The sequence below is a fragment of the Dromaius novaehollandiae genome, chromosome W (genome assembly GCF_036370855.1).
Source record: "Dromaius novaehollandiae isolate bDroNov1 chromosome W, bDroNov1.hap1, whole genome shotgun sequence".
Classification (NCBI taxonomy): Eukaryota; Metazoa; Chordata; class Aves; order Casuariiformes; family Dromaiidae; genus Dromaius; species Dromaius novaehollandiae.
The window spans coordinates 42,074,600-42,098,713 of NC_088130.1; the positions used below are offsets into that span (position 1 = coordinate 42,074,600).

The 24,114-nt window shown below is 36.8% G+C and overlaps 1 protein-coding gene across 3 annotated transcripts in view; it reads right to left on the reverse strand.

Annotated features, from left to right (window-relative positions):
- Positions 1–24,114, reverse strand: part of LOC112988728 (zinc finger FYVE domain-containing protein 16) — a 32,623-nt gene that overhangs the window by 2,739 nt on the left and 5,770 nt on the right. For 2 of the 3 annotated variants that reach the window (XM_026109413.2, XM_064500027.1), the window contains exons 3-18: positions 21,077–21,185; positions 18,701–20,889; positions 14,987–15,083; positions 13,709–13,885; positions 12,590–12,741; positions 9,472–9,853; positions 8,800–8,922; positions 8,553–8,708; positions 7,678–7,902; positions 6,268–6,350; positions 3,997–4,101; positions 3,021–3,171; positions 2,427–2,507; positions 1,662–1,824; positions 673–778; positions 55–219 (exon numbers count right to left, since the gene is read on the reverse strand). In XM_026109413.2, coding sequence (XP_025965198.2) covers positions 55–219; positions 673–778; positions 1,662–1,824; positions 2,427–2,507; positions 3,021–3,171; positions 3,997–4,101; positions 6,268–6,350; positions 7,678–7,902; positions 8,553–8,708; positions 8,800–8,922; positions 9,472–9,853; positions 12,590–12,741; positions 13,709–13,885; positions 14,987–15,083; positions 18,701–20,889; positions 21,077–21,146 — 4,425 coding nt within the window. In that variant the 5' untranslated portion in view covers positions 21,147–21,185. The remainder of the gene's footprint in view (positions 1–54; positions 220–672; positions 779–1,661; positions 1,825–2,426; positions 2,508–3,020; positions 3,172–3,996; positions 4,102–6,267; positions 6,351–7,677; positions 7,903–8,552; positions 8,709–8,799; positions 8,923–9,471; positions 9,854–12,589; positions 12,742–13,708; positions 13,886–14,986; positions 15,084–18,700; positions 20,890–21,076; positions 21,186–24,114) is intronic. The other variant, XM_064500028.1, reaches the window with a different exon arrangement.

The window sequence follows — 24,114 nt, forward strand, 5'->3', positions numbered from 1 at the left end:
AAAGGAAAGATTTCAGTTAAGGTGTGGTGTCTGCAATAAAAGTTGAAAGATTACCATATCTGAGTCAATGGAAACTCTAAGGCCTATCTTATTCATTCCATTATTTTTCAAGGTTTTAAGATGTGGGCAAAGAGCAGTACTGCAAGCAATAGCAATCTCTTTAGCAAACTGGTCAGGAATAGGACTGGATAGTTCATGGTCCTTTTGAAAATAGTACACCTGAAATTATAGAAGAGATAAGACAGTTAGTAGCCTGGTTATACTAAAAAAAAAAAAAAAAAGAAAAGAAAAAGTAATAATTCTATGTGCACATAATCCAGAAGAGAAAGAACCATGAATACCAATGCTTGTTTGCTGCCAAAATATTCCAATATTTTATCTGTTCAATCTAAATATGTATTGATGGACTATGGGAATACTTGAGTGGCTATGGGATATCTGGATTATATATTTATATAGTTATCAAAACTTACAGACATGACTAAGTCTCTTTTCAGAAGGAAAATAATTAAAAGTATGTGAAATGATCAAAGAATTATAGAAAACAGTTGGCATACTGGTATGGCCATACATGAAATAAGTTGATTTGTTTGGTAGCATCTCCATCCACCTTACCACCTAACTACTCTAAACAGTGGTAAAAAACACTCAGGTACAACATAATTTACTAACTTCAGTACACTTCATAATTTTTCCTTCTGTTTCAAAGTCTCCACCTTGTAGTAGTTTTTCACTCTGAGTTCCTTCCATTGACTTTCCATCTACTGGGCTGAAAATTCTACAGAAGAAGATAATATAGTTAATAATTACACCAACATCTTACTTCATACAAGTTATTCAGCCTAAAGCACAATGTTTAAATAACATTAAGGAATGACTAGACAGGTATATAACAAAAAGGTAATACACAATTTACATGATGAAAAAACAGAGGCTACAAAAAACAAATAATCCTAAGTAGAAAACAAACATACCACTTATTTAATACAAAACTCATCTTAAAGGTTGAAAAAACTAGAAGTCTTCTTAGGTGAAGCCCCTGTTTGTTCTAATTGATCAGGGAAGCCACAGGAAAAGGCACAGCAAATCAAGCCCTGCCCTGAAGAACAATATATTTGATTAAAACATAAGAGGCAAGTTTTGAATTAGCGATGGGTAATTAAATCATAGTTAACGTTTGACTCAATATAAACAAATGTTCAAATCATGGGGTATAAGGATGTCTTACATCCCATTTCACCTTGCTGACTGATGCTGCATTGTAAGCAATCAGTAGGAAAACACAGTGCTGTGCACTTCCAAGCCCCGCTAAATTATGAGTGAGCTTAAAAGGGATTAATTCCATCTTCATACAAATTGATTATGGCTTTGACAGAGAACTTTCAACAACAAAAAGCTGAGGGCTCATAACCTCTTCCTGTCAACTTCCAGGACAGAGAACAGAGCAAAAAACTATGACCACCATAAACAAAATTATTCTGCTAGTGACATCTAGAGGACTGCAGGTAATTTACCATCGCATTGCTTTATAGGTTTTAAAAATCAAATTCCTTCTTTCAATAAAAAATATTTTAGCTTGATTCCTTGAAATAAAAGGTGGATATTTGAAAGTTGGAAACAAAAGAACTCCAGAAGATGTTTTGCTTTCATAATACATTTACCCTTTGTTTGTTTTTTCTTCATTTTCTACCCAGCAAATATCTACATATTCTTTTAGGTCTCCTGCATCCATTTTGCCACAAGTTATTTTAAAGTCCTTCTTGTCTCTCAATGCCTGACGTAGGCTTTCCATTGTTTCTGGTGTTATTTGCACCATTAGACCATCTAAAAGAAAATCAGTTAAAACTCTCACTTATTTACAGAAGCAGCAGCAGGGTGTTTTAGTAGAATCTTGACTTAAATTCTAGTAGAATGGACCCTCTCCTTAATAAATGCACACAGTCATAACTTGGACTCCGTCCCCCAACTATGGCATTAAACACTACATGAAAGAAAAAGAGCTTGAAAACTCTTCTGGTCAACTGAGCTACATCTTAGAAGTTTGGAGCATTTATGTATCAAAATGTGTATTTCATCAATTTATCAATGACAACAATTTTAGATGCATGCAACTGCAAAGAAAATAGTTGGACTGACTGAATTAAGTGAAGAGTTAAATATATATATTTACTCACTTTGTTTTAATATATATATGTTTTAATATACATTTTATATATGTATTAAACATATACACACATATGTTTAATATATATTAAAACAAACAGGTGCATCAGCATACATTTTAAATACAGCATAATTTGCAATAGGTTTTCTACAAAGTTAAAAGTCATGAAAAGCTTAGCTTACAGTAGAATAAAGATCTTGCACTAGACTGCTAATCATATATATTTAATGCTTTAAGAAACCACATAGTGCTAAATTCTTACCTTCGACTATACTGGATTTAGCTAGAAATCCTGAAGACGTCTTCAAGGCTCCATTAAACACGACAAAACTTGCACCTGTGACTAGAAAAAGTAGAAATAAAATGAGTACCACCACATATCACCCAAATTTGTAGTCACCAAATTAACAGTCCAGATACGCTGCCATACAGACAGTTGCGGTGCATTCCAAACACCCCAAAGCACTGTACTGCTCTTTACTGTATGTGTGGTGTTATCAGTTTGCTAGATCTTGTATAGAGATACTGTTATATATTTTGCACACTCACTTACACAGACCATGTGTCTACATCTATAAATATATTCCCCAATTCACACTAATATTAAATTTGGAAAGAGGTAAAGAAACTGATGAAGTATGAAAACGTAAACTAAGACTAAAAGAAACTTAAAACAGAAACAAAGTATTAATTTCTATTTCACAGCACTTATCAAAAGATACCTAAGTGCTTCTAGAATATTGTGCTTTTGTCCAAACTTCTGGAATACTTTTTTCCTTGCAACCTAAATCACCACATCTCTTGAGCAGAAATGCAAGATTCGGTTATTCCCCACAAGCCAAACTAGACAGCTTACCTTTTCTAGGATGTCCAGTTGCACTGTTTGCTTGCGTGTGATAGATACCATCCTTACTCTGCACACACACTAAGTGAGAATCTGCTTCGATATTAAAACTGGCTCCAATGCTAATTACATGCTCATTAGAAGAATTTATCACCTTCATTACCTGTCAGTACAAAATTTTTTGTCATGAAACTGACACGAATCTCTATTTGCGTGTTAAAAAGACATTTTCAAAGATGATCCTATATTAAAGAAAACATGTTGGTAGCTCTCAAAACAAATTTCAAGAATTATTCACCTCTGTCATTCTCAGAGAGTTTGCACCATAGGATTTACTATGATTAGCTGATGAAAAATTTCTATGCATGATCAAAAATACTATTTCAATTGACAGGGATAGGTAAGTCTGAATACCTCTGCACATTACAATACCAGGGTTGTGGGGATTTTTTGTTCTTGTAAGGCTAAAGCATGCATTAAGCCTTATGCATTTTATTATACAGTTGTTTTGTTAAAGCCAAAGTAAGCAAACTGTAATAAAAAAATACACTTTGGCAAAAAAGATTCTCCTTGAAGTTGTAAGCAGAATACCGCCTTTGAAAGCATACTCTAAAAGACTTCAGACAAACTGCTGATTTCTTTCATCATTTAACAGTTATCCTAAAGCCCAAATTCCCACTCAATATCCACCTTCCAACATATCCAGGAAGAAGAAAAAGGTGTGTTCAGGTAACATCACCCCAAAGATACACACCTACATTAGCTTAAAGTTCAAACAGCAAAGTAATCTAGAGAGCTGCAATCAAGTGGCCAAGTCACACACACAACAGCCTAGAAACTGATCACAGAAGTCAAAACATTTTTCACTCTCTAGTCTAATGTTTTCTCTTTTTTAAGGCACTCAAGCTAAAGATGTTACAAGTATTGTGTGTCAAATAAAGATTAAAGTAGTCTGGATTAGAAAGCTAATGAAGATAGTTATACTCACCTCATTATATCTCGTTAGAGGTATTTTAATACAGCTTCTACCCATTTCCACATGAACAAATAGGTTGTCAATGGTATGCAAAGTATATTGATAGTTTCTAAGGTCCTGTAACGGACAGTCTTTATGTTAGACAGCTGAACTCTATGCATAATTTTCTTATATTTTTTAAGAAATCTCATGTAATGTAAGCATGCAGCATTTTTACATTAATCTCTAACCTTCTAAAGAGTAGTGATATTAGGTGTGGCTAACGATTTACCCTTCACATACACCACAGGAGGAAAAAATGATCAGTATCTTAGCCTAGTACTGACAAAGTAGCTTTAAATATCATTTACCAGTGTACACACACACACTATTTAGACTACAGCTGCTTTATTCACATAAGGATCTTATGACGTTTCAGATAAACTTTAACACCCTTCTCTGCAGAAGGGCAAAGCATGGAAGCTACCATCCAGCTGAGTTAGTTTATATTCTCATATTCTTTCTTCTGCGGCTACAACCTCTTCTGCATGCTTGAGGACTGTTTCTTATGCCTTTCCTTGACAAAGGTTATCATCCATCGCAGCCACTTCTGCGAAATCTCCCTATTGTTTCATTCCAGAACTATTTAGGTGGAAAATAGCTTAATTTGCCTTTACTAGCTCTATGTAGGACAGACAGCTTAGAAGGCTCACAGCAGCTGAATCAGGAAATCTGCATCTTCTTCAACCAGCACAGCTGTGGCAAGAAAGGTATTTATGAACAGATCTCACTGTATTACAAGTTTCAGTTGAACTGGTACTGTAAGATAAGCATGACAGGCTCCCTCTGCTTTCGTCATTTATCACTACCTCAGTTGTCTGTGTGGTACTCAATTTTGCGTCATCCTCAATTGAGAATTTGCACCACATGTAGCTTAAAAAAAAAAAAAAAAAAAAAACCCACATCAAAAGGGGTAGTCCCACCAGAAAGCACATATTCCCTCTGCCTCTTTTGTGCTGACACCAAAAGCAGCTATGATGGAGAGTCTGAGCAATTCTGTAATCCAGCTGAAAACGAGCTCTACAGAAGCACTGTCAGCAAAAGACTACATTCCACAAAATCTGAAGGTGCAATTCCACAGCAGGCTAAAAGAATGGGTATGCCAGATCTGACTGAAGCCCAATCCAGCTCAATATCCTCTAAGTATAAGTAGACACTAATGATTTTCTGCTGCGCCTTATATGCCTGTCTGTCTTCCCCAGGCTACTCTTCCAGCCTTCAGCAATCTGTGGCTTAGGCACTTCCTCAGCAAGAAGCTGTGGCTTAAGCCAACTAAATGAGCGTCCCCATCACAGCCTTCTCCCTCACACTGGTACTGGTACTTCGATAAATCAAGTAGTGAGCTGGCTCATAGACCTAAAATTTAAAGTTATTCTAAGAGAAAAACACTAGTTTTCAGATGGCTCAGTTCTGAGACTGATTCTCTACATAATGACATGGACATCAGTGTTGGCAAAAATGGGAGAGAGTCAAAGACTGCAGTTCCAACTCAGATAGTGGGAACATGCACGCACACCTCTACAGGAGGATTTGGTGATCACTTGAATAATACATGCAATTCTCTCCATAACCTTTCAGCAGTTTTTAATCACATTGTAATCAGCATTAAGGATAAGTTCTACATAAATGTCAGGAAAGGAAGGTTAGTTTCCTAGAAGTTTAAATCAAATCAAGGGAGTGACTGAGGAAAAATTTCCTCAGAGAACTGCATAAATTCTAGACTTGCTTTAATCTGATGATTTTGCCAAAAATCAAAGCTCTTCCCATAACACACAGCACAGATAGGTTAAGCGTGATAAGGTTAAGTTTGTGTGGCAAAGTAATTATGGTTATAATTAGCCCATAGTATCTGCCTGTTAAGTCGATTTTTCCAGATGGAAAAAAAAATAGAAGGCCTGCACCACAGCAATACTGAGAAGAACAAACAAATAAATAAATAAAAAGAACATCTCAGAATGATGATTACAACCAACTTTAATTAAACACCAAGTTTCTCATTCACTTAAAGTTGCTTCCTACTACAAGAAAATATGCTAAAAACAATAGCGTGAAAGGTATAGCTTTCCTAATTCACACACAAATATTCTTTGTTAGGAAAGTTCCAAGTCAAGAATGGAGAATTAAAACATTAACCCTTTATTTTTGCCAAAAAACAGTTCAGCTTTAAAGAATATCAGAGTTGCGAGGATATTTTACATCGTCTAAATTACCATAGGAAGAGAAGAGAATGAGACATCTACTCACGACAAGTAGATTCATAATTGTGTGTCCTATCTCTCCAAAGAGTGGCTTTCGGTCTCTGAAACTTACTACAGGCGTTGGATACACTAGAGTGCGGAAGAAAAGAAAGAGGATGTTTACCAACTAACAACTACAGAATTTGCTAATCTAAGTATTTATTTCTATATTCAGCTACAACCTACTTTAATTTCAATGAAACCTGACCAGCCATAGGAACAAGAGCCACCATTTGCTTCTCCCCCATGGCCTACTTTTTGCCCACTGCACGATTTCCTCATCCTCAGTTACATCCTCCTGCAGCTATCTTGGGGCAGAGGGAGGGAAACACCCTGGGTTCAGCCTCTGGTTCACCAGCTGTGAGAGGGGTTGCCAGGCTTACTGATTGCTTGAATAAGAATACCATAAGGGTTAACCTTGCTTCTACGTCAATGCTGTAACATGTAGCAGAGTACTAGAGAGCACTGATAAGCAGGAGTAAAGGGATGAGGAGATCTGTATAAAGTAGCATGCTTTAAAGTAAACAACTGATGACTGGGATAGGAAACGTGCTGGTAGAAACAAGGGAAAGTAGGGAAATGCAAAAGACCAAAGACTGTAATATGAAAAAGCCATTTGAAAACTAAACAAAAAAAAAATCACATAGCAAAGCCAGGATGGTGAGATCAACCAAAAAAGATGCAAGAACAGTGCAAAAAATCACAAGAAGCTTGGGAAGAGAAGAATGACAAAGAAGCTACCATCTTCCTCAACATGCTGACAGAAGCCCATCCAGCAGAACCCTGCTATTGACTCAGCTATGTAAGAAATCCATAAACAACTGAGTGATACATATTTATTGACTTACAACTTATACAATGGTGGGCTTATTTATCAAAAACCCACTCAACTTGGGAAAATTGTGTATGAGGCATTTTTGAAATCCATTCCAGCTCTTCCAACTCAGCAACAGCTGGACCATGTTACATCCTATCCAATCTGCTGGTCTCATACATACATATATATATATACACACACACACACACGTACATGTGTCCACCTCACTTTGAAAGAAGTAATCTTAATTCAGAAAAATGATTTATCAAAGTTATAAACTAGGCTAGGGAATTTCCCTGCAAAAGTTTCTCCTGTAACAACAAAAGAAGTCAGAGACTGACAGTTTATTACTCAGTTGTAGTTTCTAGACCCACCTATCTTCAGCTAAGTTGACAAAGAATCAAGAGAGTCTAGCAGCACAAAATGTAAATTCCCATGGGGAGCCACCTGCTAAGACACTTGTATGGAACTTCAGTCTTACACAAGTGTAATATAAAATACTGCCAAGAGTCTTGATGACTTTGAACATTTCACTTGCCTACAAAACATTCTCACAGGTAATTTTACACTTATACAGCTATTTTAAGTGATAAAACTTACTCCCATATTCTGCTCCCAATCTCAACATTAAACGAATTGGAAAAACTTTTGCCCAGGGTATTTCCAACTTATGGATGAGAATGCCACATAGAAAAGGGTTATCTGGTAAAAGCAGATCATCAAGTTTCTGAAAAGTTGGTGAAACAAACAGGAATCCTCCATGGTCTTTGTTACCAAGAAAGTTTTCAGTAAAAGTAAAGTTTTCCATGTTTCTTATTAACTTTCCTGTTGAAATAGATAAAGTCTTTTCATATCAAGAGTAATATGTCAGTATCACGAAGAAAAATATTAAGTGCTCTAACATCAGTAGCTCTCCTATACACCTTAAACCATAGGTTACATCTCAAGTGTTCCTGAAAATCATGTGGACATCCAAATCCACAGTCTAACAGTGCTATATAGTCTTATTTATTAACTCAATGACCTTGAATATGAAACTACATTTTTCCAAACAAATACTAAAAAACTTCTCCAAGGTGTAAACATTCTGGTACACAACGTATTTCACTGTATCATTTTACATCTAAGAAACAGTTTGATAAATATTTGAGTTATGTTAATCAAAAGTTTACATACTTCACTGTACTTCTACAGATGAAGCTCCAGATTGGAGACTCAATGATTTACACCCAAAATCTCCCACACAACACAACTAAAGGGCAAAAAAAGCCAATCAACAGGAGGTTTACAAAAGCATATGAATCAGAAACTCGCTAAATTCTATTTCTCCTGTTTTTTAGGTAGAACCTGAAGTTAATACTGCAAGCTTATTCAACAAAATCAGTAGATATCAACAAATAATACAGTAAAAATCAGATTAACTCCCAGCTTTAAAGATAAGAAGATATTATAACATACAGTTAGATATTACATACCTTTCATTACATCCTTGTAGATATCAATAAATAATTTAAGTATTTCATTAGGAAAAGTCTCTTCATCTGGCAAACACTGCAATAGAACGATAATTTCTGCCTGACCCAAGCCATGTAGTCCATTTGTCGAGAAGCACCAGCACTTTTCTGAAGAATCTTTAATTAAAGGTAGATACCACAGTGATATTGTTTTATAATGAGGAGAAGACAGACTGATTTAATAGAAAAGAAAATGTGCACTACTTACAAGATATTAACTTGACATTCACAAGGAAGTTTGCATTTAGGATAAAGGTTAATGGATTAGGACCTCCTTCCGCAAGAAGCAAGGTGACCTGTTGGCGAGATGGATGTTCTTCCACTAGAGGATCTAAATAAATTAAGAGTTGATTTAGTTTAACATATCAGACAACTATCAAAAAAAGAAATAAAAAAAAAGAATTACAGATCATATATGAAAGACTGCCCCACCCTCCTATCTTAAAAGGGTGGTATTCTCAAACTTAGAATGGCTACAGATCAACCAAAGATCTTACCCTAAGAGTAAAAGCTTACCCTAAGAGTAAAAGATCATATAAAATAAAACAGGATTTGTAATAAATGTATAAACTAGGGCTACTGTCCATTTGCCAATTAGTAATCAACTACATATGCTGTCTCCTCATCCATATACTGATACTGTAACAGTTGCAAACAAAGAGCACAAGCACTACTAGGGGGCATTAAATGATGAAGTATTTTCATAACATACAGATGGATCTTTCTAATAATGCAGGTTCGGTTATCAAACACGATCCAATGCGCAGCAGAGATAAATGAAAGTTGAAATTGTATTATAATACACACTATACACACAGAAGTTCTTATTTAGAAATCTTGCATCAGGTGATACAATGCTAACAATTTACCCAAATTTTACCTTTTCCTTTTTCTCCTGCTGCAAGCAAAAGTGGTGGCAGTTTAGCACCATCAGGAACTAGGCTGACTTCTTTACTAACACAGTTTTCAAGACCACATAGTGCTCTGTAACTTGAAGGACTAACACGAAAATCATTTTTAGTCCAATCAGCTGAGCTGGAACCAGCCTTTTCAGCTTCTGTAGGAGTAGAGAACTCAGTTTCTGGAATTACAGATTTATAACTATGCACCATCTCAGTTTGCCTCGGAATGGCCTGTTGCCTATCATCTGAAGGAACAGAAGATTCACAACATAATTCCTCAATTCTTGCAGTAACATTCATTTCTTCCTTTGGTTTTGAATTTACATCACTTAATGTGTCATTCTCCTCTGGATTTGCAACCTATGAGGAAAAAGAAAACCAAGAACAGCATAGTCTACATTCTAGTCTCACAACAAATTAAGTCTTCTATACTAGCATACTAGAAGCAAAAAGCTTAATGAGAAAGAGTATTTTCAAATTTTTTGGCAGGTATTTCCTTTAAACAGGCAGAAAGCCACAGACCTTTTCTGCATCCTGCATTTTTTCCATCTTTAAAAGGCATATTAGCCTTTATTTTAGGTTAAGAGGCATCACTAATTCACTTGTCCCATAACACAAATTATCATCAGAGCTGCATGTTAGTCATTTTAGCATATGACAGTCAGATACAACACAATCAACAAAAAACAGGTATCACTTGAGCAATCTGTTTAGTATTACTAACAGCTCCCCCACTCAGATCTACTGAATATTGTAAGTATAAGCAGCTGAATCTACCATTTTACAGCATGACTCATTTCTAGTTTGGGGTCAAACCCATGGTGCTCCCTCAGTGAAATGGGTATAACAAACTAACAGCATAATCATGCTATGATATGAATCATCATCAAAAAACAAACCAAGTCGTGAGATATCACCTTTCAAATATGTTAAGTCATCATACCACAAGTCTACATAGACTTGCGTCCTATCTCAACAGGAAAGATTTTTCATTGTAACAAGAAAAGGCCTAAAAGCTCTATGCTTCCCCTATACTAGTTCTCTCGGTAAGCCCTCAGCCTCCAGCAAATCTCCTGTTAAGAGAATGCATAAGCTAGAAGGCAGAAAAAAGAAAAAAATTCCCACAACCACCACCCCAAAAACACAAAGGCAAGAATGTAAAACCATGACTGAATTGGCCTTCAATGGACTTCTTCCCATGAATTTGCTTGATGGTGTTTCATACCACTTTATCCTTTTGGCTGCCATAGGATCCTGTGGCAGTAAGTTCAGGATTATGGGTTGCACGAAAAAATACCTCCTTCACTTTAGAGCTGCAGTATGGTTTTTCTTGTTGGTGCTTCTGAAGTTGCATACAAGACCCACTGACTATTTCCTATTTCATTATGTCCATGCTACTTTATAAATTTTGGAGATCTCTCATCTTTTGCAACTGAAAGGGTCCTACCCTCTCCCTAAAACGAAAGAGAGATTCTTGTCTTGATTGCTAAGATGGAGAGCGCAAAAGCTGCTAGGTTTATTCAAGATCTGGGAAAAACACTGAAGCATTTGGTTCCGTAATGATTTTCTATTTCATTTTCCATCTGTTCCCACCCATTTAACACCCCCCCTTTTTTTTTTTAATAAAACAACTGCATAAATATTTTCTTTGGGCTAATCACTGACCACAAGTTCCTTCTTCTGATAAGTGATAAATGTAACATCAATAAGCACAGCTGAAGTCAGTTTCCACATACATTCCTATTCTGCCTTTAATGACATACAATCGCATCTGTCACATTAGCAACCAGCTCATTAGTATCTGAAATATATTTGCCTTCATTGCCTGAATTAATTTTACCTTTTCAATCATCAGCAAGTATGCTGAATAGCACAGAGTGGTCTCAAACTACTGGACATACTACTGGAGTGTCTTCACACTCCTTTCTCAGGAAAGTTGGCTATGCAGTTCCATCTTTATGATTTCCAAGAGGACCTTTTCTTTTATCTTATGACTGCCTAATTTTTAGGAGTCCTTGATGAGCTTTTCTGGAAATACTGGTTCATCAGCAATGACAGCATTAGCTCTACCACCGCTGACTCGTTTATACTAATAGATGTGTGAGGCATGATTTTCCTTAGCAAAAAATCGTAATGCTTTCTCCTCCTTAACCTGAACTGATCCTCAAGGCCTACTGACTCTATTAAAGCTTTTACAAAACAAAGGAACAACTATAAAGTTAAGATCCATCTGCAACTTATGGGAGTCCTTGTTCAAATTAACTCACTTTTACTAGCATCCATTTTTCAGAAGTTAAATGTTTTTTAAGTGTTCTACACAGGTAACATTTGAGACATCTTTGTGTGTGAGTAAATATGATCTAGTCTTGCCCATTAGCTCTACTAGTTTGTTTTGAAAACTCTTGAAATGTGTTACAACTTGAGACAGTGCTTCATAGCTATGTTTTATTTAAAAAGGCCCAAGTCTGACAAACTCTCCAAGCCCTTCCACAGCAAGCTTGCACCATTTCTTTGGACTTTAGTTTCCCTGACAAGTGCATGCATAGTTCAACAGTATTAATATAGTATTCTATAAAAATCAAATCTCTCTCCCAGCTCACTATTTGTACTCATTAGAAGTGATAAATGCTGCACTCTGCAATGTAGGGCTTTAAGTAACCCCTGTAGGACCAGTACAGTTTAATCCAACAGGCAAACTGTAGCAGGCCACTTAAAAAAGAAAAAAAAAAGAAAAAAGAGCTTCTACTATAAACATGTTCATAATGATAGTTTCCAGAACTACGGCTGCAGATACCTTTACAAAAGTAGTTAATCAAAGGCTGTGCAGAAAAAGATTGATTTAGAATATTTTTGACTATACCATCTTTAAAGTTCACATATGCCCCAAAGAGAACATGGTTTCCTTTTAAGTATGGTTTTAACAACATTTCAATGCAAGGACTTCACAGCCACCCCAAAAAAACAATTTTGGCTCAGGTTCCAAAAGCAATCAAGCAAAAGTCATGTTACTGTGTGTAAGGGGCCCCATCAATAAAGAGCAAAGTTATTTCAAGAGATTCATAATTCATGCACCTACACACACTTCTTAATTCATACCATATGCATCTCTGGCAAGTCAGGGTTTACTGGACTTAGGTCCTGTGATGACCTCTTTGCTCCAGATGAAAGTTTTGTTGTATCTGCCACTTCACCATTTGGCAAAATACCATCTGCAAACCAAACTCTCCTCTGTTCTTTGGGGCACAGCCCTAGGATAGGTTGAAAAAACAACACTGACTTCATATTATTGCACTATCCTAATAGCTAAAGGAATAAAAAGATTCAGTCCCCTCCCCCAAGATTTTTTTTTACTGAGTCACATTCATACAGTATGGTTACAAGGTTAGCAATCTCTCACATGTGAAATAACTAAGTACCAGAATAAAGCATTCTCTACATATTTCAGAAAGATACAAAAATCAATCTGTTTACTGGAATCGAGCAAAGGTACACAATTAAACTCTAGCCAGTGTCCAGTCAGGCAAATACATGCAAAAAATTCTCATACTTGCAGAGAAAGTTGTCATGCTATAGTTAAACATATCAGTTCCTAGATATGGAAGGCTCTCTCAACCATCCCTCTGTAGTAAGACATGGATGAAAAGCATATCATGACTTGAAGATGAAATATACTCCAAAAAAAGGGAAAAAAAGCCAAAAAATCAGTTTACCACACACTTTTAAAGCTTCTTTTAATTGAAGAAAGTCTGATGTGTTACAGAAGTGGAATAAAGACACTGTTTAGCCACTAATCATTCATCTTTACCGAGAGAACGAACAACTAGTTTTGCCTAACACTTTTTGCCTAAACAATGACTTTTTGCTATTACTGTAGCCCTAGCAGTGGCAACACAAGTCAGAGATCTCTTGAGCTATATAAGACTGGAAGTTGTACATGCCCTGAAAAAAGTTACAATATAAATAGAGAAGACAACCGCTAGAAAGAACATCCACATTTCACAAATGAAGACTTAGCAGAGACTCGGTCAAGCTCATACATCGGAGTCAGAGTTCGGATCTACAAGCAGCTTTCCTTTGAGCCCCAGTTCACAGAGTTTCAGTTTGCATCTCCCAAAGAACAACAGTATAACAAATACGTATCCACAATGCAATAAACAACTCTTTCCAAAAAGATGTCTAAAAAGTATTAGAAAAATTACACTATATTTAACATACCTTCAATACCTGGTTGTTTAAGTACAGAGATAGGTAACAACACAGAAGATGAAGGAGAGCTAGAACTACCAGATGTGTGGGCTTCCTGCAAAGGTGGAATAGCAGAAGAACATTCAGAGGAGATACTGGAATTAGGGATAGGACCAGTTGGACTCATCATCCTCTCAAATGCCTGTGCTAAAAGAAAAAAAAAAAGCACTTAGTTTTTAAGACCTTGCATCTGAATAAATTTGATTAGCGCTGCAAGGTTATGGTTTTTGTAAGAGTACATGCTAGAGGTGAAAAATGAAGGCTCAAGCTATTGTATAAAAGAAAATCTAAATGTATTGATTTTCTTCCCAACACAGAAAAAAACACCTTGGCATGTAGCAATGACTCTATATTGGACCACATAATCCTTATACGTAGGTGCAAATATTTCACAATTATCAAGTCAAATTCCCTTCAGTTGGCAGTTATTTATCTAACGAATTAAAACAGTAAATTCTCTATTGGTAGACATACTTTGCTGGAATAAGATTCAAGTTGGCTTGTGCTCAAGTAACACATAGGAATGAAATACAGAGAAATTCCAAGTTCTCCACATTGCTAAGGCATGTCAGTGCCTTACCTGGTACAGCAGGAAGGAAAAAGATTTAAAAACAAGCACAAAATCCCCAACTGGCTAGTGCAGAGAACTGTCATCTAACACATTAAAAAAGCTGGTATGTCTTCAACTTATTTAATATTAATAATCAGGACTTCAACCTTCTCCTGCTGTTCCCATAAAGCTTGCCTAGCTTTCAGTTAAGAAAGAGCTATGTTACAACCCAATTACTGTGGTTCTGTTAAAGTGACCTATAAAAATATTAAAACAAAAAGCTATGTAAAACAGGCAAATAACATATGAGAACTAGCAGAGGTAGAACCTTTAAACATGCAGAAGGCTATCCCTCAACCACAAGAGGAAAAAAAAATTATTTGATTTCTAGGCTGCTGTAACAGATGACCAAACAGCCCTATGTAGCCCTATGGAGTCCAAATCTACACGCTTGTTTACATATATATATAGCAACCAGCTTGCCAAAGTTTAAAACAAGGACTAAAAAAATCCAACTTAAAAGAGATACAACTATCCTCCTCCTCCTCCCTCCAACTCAAAAACAATAAGGAAATTTAAACAACTTAAAGCAATGAAACTTCCCCAAAAGTAAAAAGGTGAAAAAGATATTAGCCATACTTATTGTTTGCTTGAATGATTACTGTAATTACTTAAAAAATAAACACTTTACTTTTTACCTTTAATAATAGGGTCATAACAGCCAATACAGACTCTTGCTTCCTTCTCCATGTATTGTAGCTTGCACTTTCGGTTGCAACAGCCACCACAGAAAACCTGAACCAGAACAAGACTGAATTAAGTATTACAGACAAAGCCCCAGTATTTCCTGAATTAAGCTCCTATTATCAATTAGTTACTTCCATACTAAAAGAGATTGAATTATTCAAAGCATACATATACCTTCTTGGGAATAGGAAAGTAGGAAAAGACAAAACGAGTTTTAGCAGAGTTTTAGCACATGTATCTGAAGATATGTTTGGGGAGAAAGGAGGAGAAGGGAACATACTAGAAGGAGAAGGTTTTTATTAAGTTCAAAAGCCCCATAAATTGGGCCAGACTTTAAAGTAAGCCAAGCCAGCTTTTGATCAGGAGTACGTCTTATCCTATTTCTCAGGAAGTACACCTCAATTTATCCACACTGTAAGCTTTTTCAATAAGCTATATCCTATTTCATGTCTAAAACACCTATGGATACTGTGTCCTAACATTGTTCCATAACATTAGCCAGGCTAAGACCTTGGGCACAGCATACATCATTGTATGCTAAGCAAAGCGTACATCTGTCTCACTTCTGTTAATGTTAACAGAAGCCCCAAACAGGGAAGACAGCCAAGCCATGTTAATACTCATGACCCAGTGGAAAGTCATCAGCTGAAAACCTCTGGAGATCATATGAATGCCAAGCAGCGGGAACAAAGCAAGTTTTTGTTTTTTTTTTTTTTTTTTAAAGCAAGCTGGAGTTTAACTAATCACTCTCACAACTCCAGAATTTCAGGAACAGCACCCACTGAAACTCTGCACAAAACCCAAGAATGCTGCTTTGCAGATTTCCCTCAATGTCACTGTTAAAAGGTAGGCTGCTGAAAATATGCAGCAGTACTTAAGAATTTTTAATAATCCTTTTACGTTTAAGGCTTAATAGTGTTCCAAGCAACTCCCAGTCCTGTATAAAAACTCCCTATTGTCTTTTCTTAGAAGCTGCAACTGCAGTAAATTTTCTAGAATGCTCTATTTTTTCCACAAAAGACTAGAAAACCTTTTCTTCCTTAGAGTTATGGAACAGTTTGTCTGGAATGGGAACTAAGAATGAGAGGACAGACTATATTAGTAGTTTATTACAAGGATGCAGTTGGTTTAGGAACAGATACAAGCAGATTCAAGCATAGAAAATACAGAATTATGATCCATACCTTTCGGTGTTTTCAACTATCCAGCACCGTCTAACACACATAAGGCTTTTCTGCTGACTCTAGGTATTGCTTAGATGCCTACAAAGCTATGCATCTGCCCGTGGCCAGAAACACCCACATTAGGCAGTGAAGCATTTAGCTCCTGCCAATACTCTCTCAGGTACAGATTTTAAGTAGAGCAGCACCTCAAATTTCCTGCTGTGAGCAGATCTAGTTATGCATGGACAGGACCCCAAAAATAACTAAAAATTAAAGTTCTTTTTTTTTTAAAGCATAGCTGGAAACATGTTTTATAAAACTGCAGAGTGATTAGAAGACTCTTCCAAGAAACGCACCTGTTCAGCTCTAGACCCTCTGCAGTCTAATATTGAAGCCCATACCTTCCACCTCTCATGGCTCACATCTATGATACATCTATGATATGCAAAAATTGCAACCAAGAGCAGCAACACAGAGAAGACTAATCTTAATCATTCTCTTAAAATGCCTAGCTGAGATGGTACGAATTCCAGGTTCCACTGTCTATTTCCAAATTCACTCCTATTTTTTTAATCCTGTAACTGCTTTAGATTAAATAATACAGTGAGAGGAAAAAGGACTGGACCCCAGAACTGGGTCTGATTTGCTTAACTGCCTTAATTATATTACCGAGGAGGACTGCTGCCATCTCCCCTTAGCAGGCTGGTTTCAACCACCATCTGAATCCTAAGAGCCATTCTTGGCCCGTGGTTCTCGCAGCAGTCAGTACGCCACACCAGGGCTCTGTGCAGCAACCACATAAGCTTGTCATGAAAGTCTGAGCTGCCTTTCCCGCCTCACAGGCAATAATCCAAGCCAGTGCTCATTTTCAAGTCTTGCCCAAGTCTGGCCATTGCTAATAAAGAGCTACAGAACCACACGAGAGGTGCACAGTTCTCTTTTAGGACTGTTCATGGAGGACAACCTCAAATTTCTATCAGTTTCTCCTCGAGTCCAAGTGGTTGAAGACACCACCCACAACTGGTTCATGAGACAGGTTTGTTTGTTTTTCAAGCATATGGCATAAGTTAAGCTATTGCACATTCAGAAAAGCTATGATATCAAGCTGCATAGCACTCCATTATCTAAATGTTACAGATAAGATAATCTGTGCTGCCTTCATTTATTCTCCCAATGCATATGCATTGTGATGCTCTTTTTAATTATGCTGTTCTAAGATTTCCCCTCCCTCCCCCCAGACATAACACCTCTCTGCTAACACAAAGGATGAGCAATGCTAACGGTTGTCTGTTGCAAACAGCAGCATGTAATGAAGAATGCTTTTCTTTCCACCTCCAGAAGAGGGGCAAGAAATTGCATGGTGGATGTAAAGAGTCATCCTTATGGCTAAAACAAATGAATGCTACTCAGAAGAACTGCATTTTAAAGTGTTACAGAATTTCAACAGGGTATTTTGCAAAATGATTAAATGCAACTATTTCTAGGTTTTCACAATGAGTTTTCCATTTTCTTGGTGCTGAACTTCAGACTCAAGTTTTAGTTTACATCTACTGCAGTTGAAATAGGTGGGGACTGCACTTTGAATACACAGTGCTAAAAGATGTATTCTGGGAAAAAAACTAGATCTCAAGCCTCTCAAGGTCTCTATCTCAAAACTGTAGATGCAAAAAGCTAGTAAGTACTGACACTAATCTGTGCTATAGCTCCTTATCTATAAAGCTACAATACAACCATCCCCTCAGAGGAACACTGAAAAACAAGTTCGTCAGTATTTGTATTTATGCACTAGTATGACTCTAAGCCAGAGCAACTCACAGGAAAAATTATTTCAGATTAAAAATAAGCTTTGATGCTATTTATTGACTGCAAAAGATCACACAGTGAAAAAAGTTAGATTACTTGCTTAACTAGTAAGATTCACCCTGCAGAATAAGCATACTGTCTTTTCCATACATGATTCCTCTGGAAAATTATACATACTTCTGAACACATAAAAAGACAGATTTAGATTACAAGTCCTTTGCACTTGTACTGCTCTTACAGCTCCTGGAAGAACAAGATCTTTCCCCATTTGTGAATAGTTTTACAGCTAATATAACCACTCACCTTAACTCTGATCATCATCATCATCTTTTTTTAAATCTTGGTGTATGAGCACAAAACAGATTCACTATAATGAGTATTTTACAGAGCACACTGTCCCATCTTCCTTGTTATATTTGAAAAAGACACAGCAGCCTAGCCAGCAACAGAAGATAAAAATAAGAACATTTCCCCTCCACCCCTTTAGTTATTTTCACAAAAGAAAGTCATACTTAATGAGAACTTCTCCAAAAATCTTGAAGTCTCTGTGAAATAAAGCCAAATTATTTTCTTTTTAATAAAACACCTTCTAAAGAGCAGAACAATTCCAACAACATTCATTCCCCTTTATATTTCGGTTGTCCCTAAAGCAGAGGGAATTTGCTTTCAGTAACGTAGGACCCTCCCCCAGTAACTTACTTTTCCACATGCACGACAATGGTGTCGTCTTTTTGTAAATGTGAACTTGACTTGACAGTTCATGCAGTTGGGTGCTTCTGAATCAGGAACCCATGATGGTTGTTTCTGTCCCAAAATTTCAGGCATTTTAAGTGATTCTACTCTTTCAGATGTTTGACTTCCTCCAGCTTCACAGCTGTCTTCCCCAGACTGAGCAGGTTCAGAATTTTTATCAAAACTAACACTGGTGCCTGAGGGGGGAGCTTCTGGTGTTACAGAATTGGCTTCCTGATTTTCTCTCTCAGGTACATTTGTTCTATTCAGCTGTCTTTGACCAACAGCTCTTTGGGGAAGGCCAAGCAACTGTTTTGGTCTTGCAGCTTCAGAACGAACAACAGAAACTAGTGCTTCACTACCACTTTCAGTTGTGTCCTGAATATGAGATGTACTCTCTTCCATTGGAGATTCCAATTTACAGTCAGTAACAGATGCCTTAAGATTAATAGGAATGCTACACATCCCCTCCTGTGTTGTCTGCACATGTTCTTTACTGGCTTCTGTGAAATCCAGGTTTTTCACATCTGTTAAATTCACTTCATTTGCATCAGGTTCCAATAAATTACTATCATTGTCCGAAGATTTCAGCACAGCACACTGGAGACTTTGTCCGTACAAGAAATCATCAAGCTCAGCATCACTTATTAGAGCATCACTTTTAATAATATTATCCTCAACAGTAAATTCAGCTACAACTGGACTAATACTTTCATCATAGTAAGACTCTATACCAACACCATATGGCTCAGCTTCATATTCTAAAACAGGAAAAGTAGAAGCAATAGCTTTGATATGCTGAGAATCACCATAATCAATTATATTCTCAATATCATGCTTCTCTCCGCCTATACCTTTTCCCACAAAGCTTTGGCCGATTTTAGGTAAATATCTGTCATGTTCACGCAAGTCAGTCTTTTTGTGGGACTCCTCATCAGATGGATCAGTTTTAGACTTTCCAGCATGAACAGTTAAAATATCACTAATAACCTCTGCCACTTCATTCTGAGGTAGAGGATTAATTTTTTCTTCTGTTACAACTAATGAACCACATATAGATACAGGAAGTGGAAGACATGACAGTGAGGTCTGAACATCCTCAACTGAAATACATGAAGTTGAAACACTGTTTAATATTTCATTGCTATTAAGTTCTTCATTACCTACATTCTCTTCTGCATTTTCCTTTTCTATTTCTATTCTACTCTCTGTTTGAAATGAGGAGCCTGATAAAACACAATTTCCGGGTAATGTTGCACTGTTTCTGTGCAACTGAGGACTCTTTGGCAGATCTGAAGGCATGGTTTCAACATTACTTTCATCTTCTAAGTCTACGTTTTCCATAGCATTTCTTCCATACATCTCTTTGCTCACTACAGAGCATGCACTGTCATGTTGTGGCTCACACGGCAATTTTTCACAAGCTGTCTCATCTTTGGGACTGTGCACACTTGAATTCTGTGATGTTACAGAGACACATGCAGTATTAAGGCGAGCAGGTTGTTCAAGCTGATCAAAAACCTCATTACCCTTTAAAGATTCTGTCCTCTGTTTATCATCATATGGATCCAAGATCTTTCCTTTAGCATAACAGTCTGATTTTAAAGCTAAATGATTCAACTCTTCTATTTTGAGAAGTCCTGAATTTTGTAAGATTGAGTCCCCATCACTTTGTGTACAGGAAACATCACTGCAACCTACTGATGATCCCCAAACAGCAGCTGATATGGAAGGCATGCCAAAGCCAATCAAACAGTCTTCACTATACTGAAAGTCATCTGGCTGCAACTTCTGAATATGTTCATGAGCACCCACTGAATGGATTAAGCTACCTGTGTCGTTAACAAGATCACACACAGGTACGCTACACCTTCCCAGGCTGGAAGCTTGAATTTCATTTGAGGAACCACCATCCACAGTGGACAAAAGATCAAGTCCAGCAACATTCTTCTCGTTTTGCAGCGAACAATTCAGAACTGCTTCACTTGTTCCAACACAGCTGGCTAGAGAAATTTCTTCTGATGCAGTACAACTGTCCACATCCTCTTGTGGCTTTGGTGTTGAAGATGCATGTTGTAAGCTATCCAAAGCTGAAAAAAGTGAATGGCGTTTTGAGTCGTATGGATTTTGAGGCGTTCCGTAGCAGCCACATTCATCTATTTTAAGCAAAAAGAGATTAAAGTTTATAAAATTCATTCATTTCCACAGCAGACTCCAACCTCACAAAATCCCACCTATTCATTAATAAAAGTGTTTACTTAACAGATGTTAACTTTCAAATTCTGCAGTAAGTCATTCAATCAGTATTAGTATGCTGTACAACAAGGCAACACAAGAACTAACCTGTATTCTTCTCAAATTCATCAAGTAGTTTGTCCAAGTCACAGACTGCTGCTTTAAAGTAACTGTCCATTCTAGTTACAGTTCTAGTGAAGCCTTATTCCTCTTAAACCTATAAAGAGGAATACAGCGTTTCACTCACAGGACTTCGTTATTCACAGAATCATCATGAAAATGTTCTCATGATTAAAAGCATCTTCTATAGAACATTTCTTTGTTTTTAATACAATTCTTTCTCTTCTCTCCATACACACAAGTACACAAATAGCTGCAGTTTGGCAGTCTCTATACAATATACTCTCAGAAAATCACCTCAAATCAGCTAGAGAATTAAGGCTACCTTACTGAAACCAAATGCATCTGAAAGCACATGCTATGGCATTATAATTTCAAGAAGTTTTAAACCAGAAGGGATACTAGGATCATCTAGTTTTTTGTACGATACAGTTCATAGGCAAATATGAAATAGGCTACCCATTACCCCTACAACACAAGTGTTTAAATAAATGATGCCTAATTAACCCCAGAATTTTCATGCTCTAATATGAAGTGGGGTGGGGGGAGTCATCTATAGTGTGCCAGCAAGAAAAAGATATCCTTCTTTAGGAATACAAATCTGACAATCAGTTGTATACTGAATGCGTGAGCAAGACATTTGAAAAAGATATTCTTTCAGTTCCTCAAGTTACCAACCAGCCAATTTCATTTTACTTTCAGCTACAACTGGACTATTCTGTAAGGCCAAACACAAAGTAAAAACTAAAATATATCAGGACATTAAAATAGGTAAGCAGCATAAGCATGGAAGCATGAGACATACATCTTAATACAGAGCTGCAGTGTGATAAGGCAAGCTGAGGTCAGCATGCCTCCCCCATGACGATCAGTGAGCTCTCTTTAAACCCTCCTGCTTGTTTTCTTCCAAAACCAGGAAAAGAAAAAATCAGTATGGTAATTCAGTTCATCTTCTCTGTCCTACCCAACACACAAAACATCAGCTTTCTTGGAGACTTGAACTAAACCATTAAATAAATAAATAAATCCAATTTTAGAGACTTACCAACTCATCACAAAACTATATGATTATTCTCATTCCCTATTTCAAAACATCCTGGTTCATTTGTTTAATAAATATTTCCAGCCACTGAAGGTTGGTTGTTACGGCTTTTTGGACTCTGAAGAACCTTCTATTTTTGTGTTTTTTTCACATCCAAATGCCCATAACATGAAGTTACCTATAACGGATAATCAAGCTGGGACTCAGATCTCTTTAGTCGCATGACTGGAAAATAGACCTGTAGAGGTCTTTCTAGTTTTCCTTCTACTCTAAAGAGTGCCCCTTAGTCTCTTTGCATTTGATGACTCCACATCCTATCCTAATCAAAGTACCTGGACTAGCCAGCATTGACTATTCTCTGTGCTTAGTGCCCCAAAAGGTACTTAAATCCTCTCGTATCACTCATGCCACCCTGCAGCTACAAATTTATGTTCTTTGCCTTACTCCACTGAAGTGTCCTTCCTCCCACTAAATGATTCAGACCAGCTGCTTTTTACCACATCAATATGTATATTACATGAATATTTTTAAAACTAATATATAGTTCAGAGATTTGTAAAGCCTAAGAAAGGTGAAACTCGTATTCATCATAACTTAATGGAGTACTCTCTGCCCACATATAAGCAAAAGCTAAGAAAATCTGAATATATCTGTATCCTCAGCCAGTCACTCCAACAGTCTTCAGCACACTGCATGATAGGTCAAATCTCACATGGCACATACAATGAGCATGACAAATAGGAGGAAGCAGATGTTTAATGCCATTTCTCTTACGCTCATTTGAGCACAGTTCTCACACATAGCAATTATTTTATTACGTGACCCCCTGAAAGCAATTAAGAGCCTTAAAAGGGCAACACATTTTGGTGACTCATTAGCAGAAATTAAAGTACAGATCCCATCCATATTAAAGGATGTATTTATTGACAAGCAACAAAGTAACTTCTGTTTAAAAAACAAAACAGCATACAAATTAGAAATATTAAAAGATTATGAGAAAACTGGGGATTGAGAAATACATAATTTTGATAATATTCTCTTTAGAGGTTGTTGCACACACTGACCATTCAGGTACAAGTTGATATTACAATTAATAGACTCTTAACAGCTGCTCCCAAAACAGATGATCCCAAGCCCCTGACCACTCTACCACACAAATTCCTAAATCATCGCTTGTGCTGGCACCCGCCCTCATCTAATCCCACAAGAATCCAGATCAAAGGGCTAAACAGTCCAAGAGCCATTTACTTTGCAAGGAGAGCAAAGTTAGCTCTTTGCTGATTTATCTCCTGAACCAATTTTCCAGAGTCAAAGAGACACCCAGCACAAGGTCCTGGCAAGGATCAGTCAATCCAGCTGCTTCTCTTTCTTAATAATCTATTTAAAACACTGTCAAAGTTACAGACCTACCATTTACTGTATCAGTATTTTGAATATTAAAGTCTGCAATATTAAAGAAGTCTGTAACCGTCAGTGAATCAAACAACCATCTATCACCAATAAAAAAGATTTAAAACCTCCCTCCAAACTGAGTACTGTTTAGATATCTGAATAACTCTAGAAGTAGTTTCCCCCAAAATACACATTTCAGTTAAAAAAAACATACACTGGAGAGAGAAAAAAGTAACCATTTTAGGTACTTTTATGGTATCATGGCTAATTACCAAGTCTTTAAAAATATATTTTTCATTCTTAGTTGGCATAGGACAAATTTTGAATTAAGTATACATGCTCTGTTTGATAGTAATGCTAAATATATAGATTAGAAGGATGCATTTGTAGTGTACAAAGAACACTGTTGGCTCATCAACCTTCCCAGAAAAGGAAAAATGCGGAAAAAAAAATGCAGAACTGAAACTGCATGTAAACATTAATTTATCTCACAACATAGATAGAGATGAAATATTTCTATAGCAAACTTAGAAAACTACCATGATACTTCAGTCTACTGGGCCAATAATGGTGTTATAACATCAAAAAACGC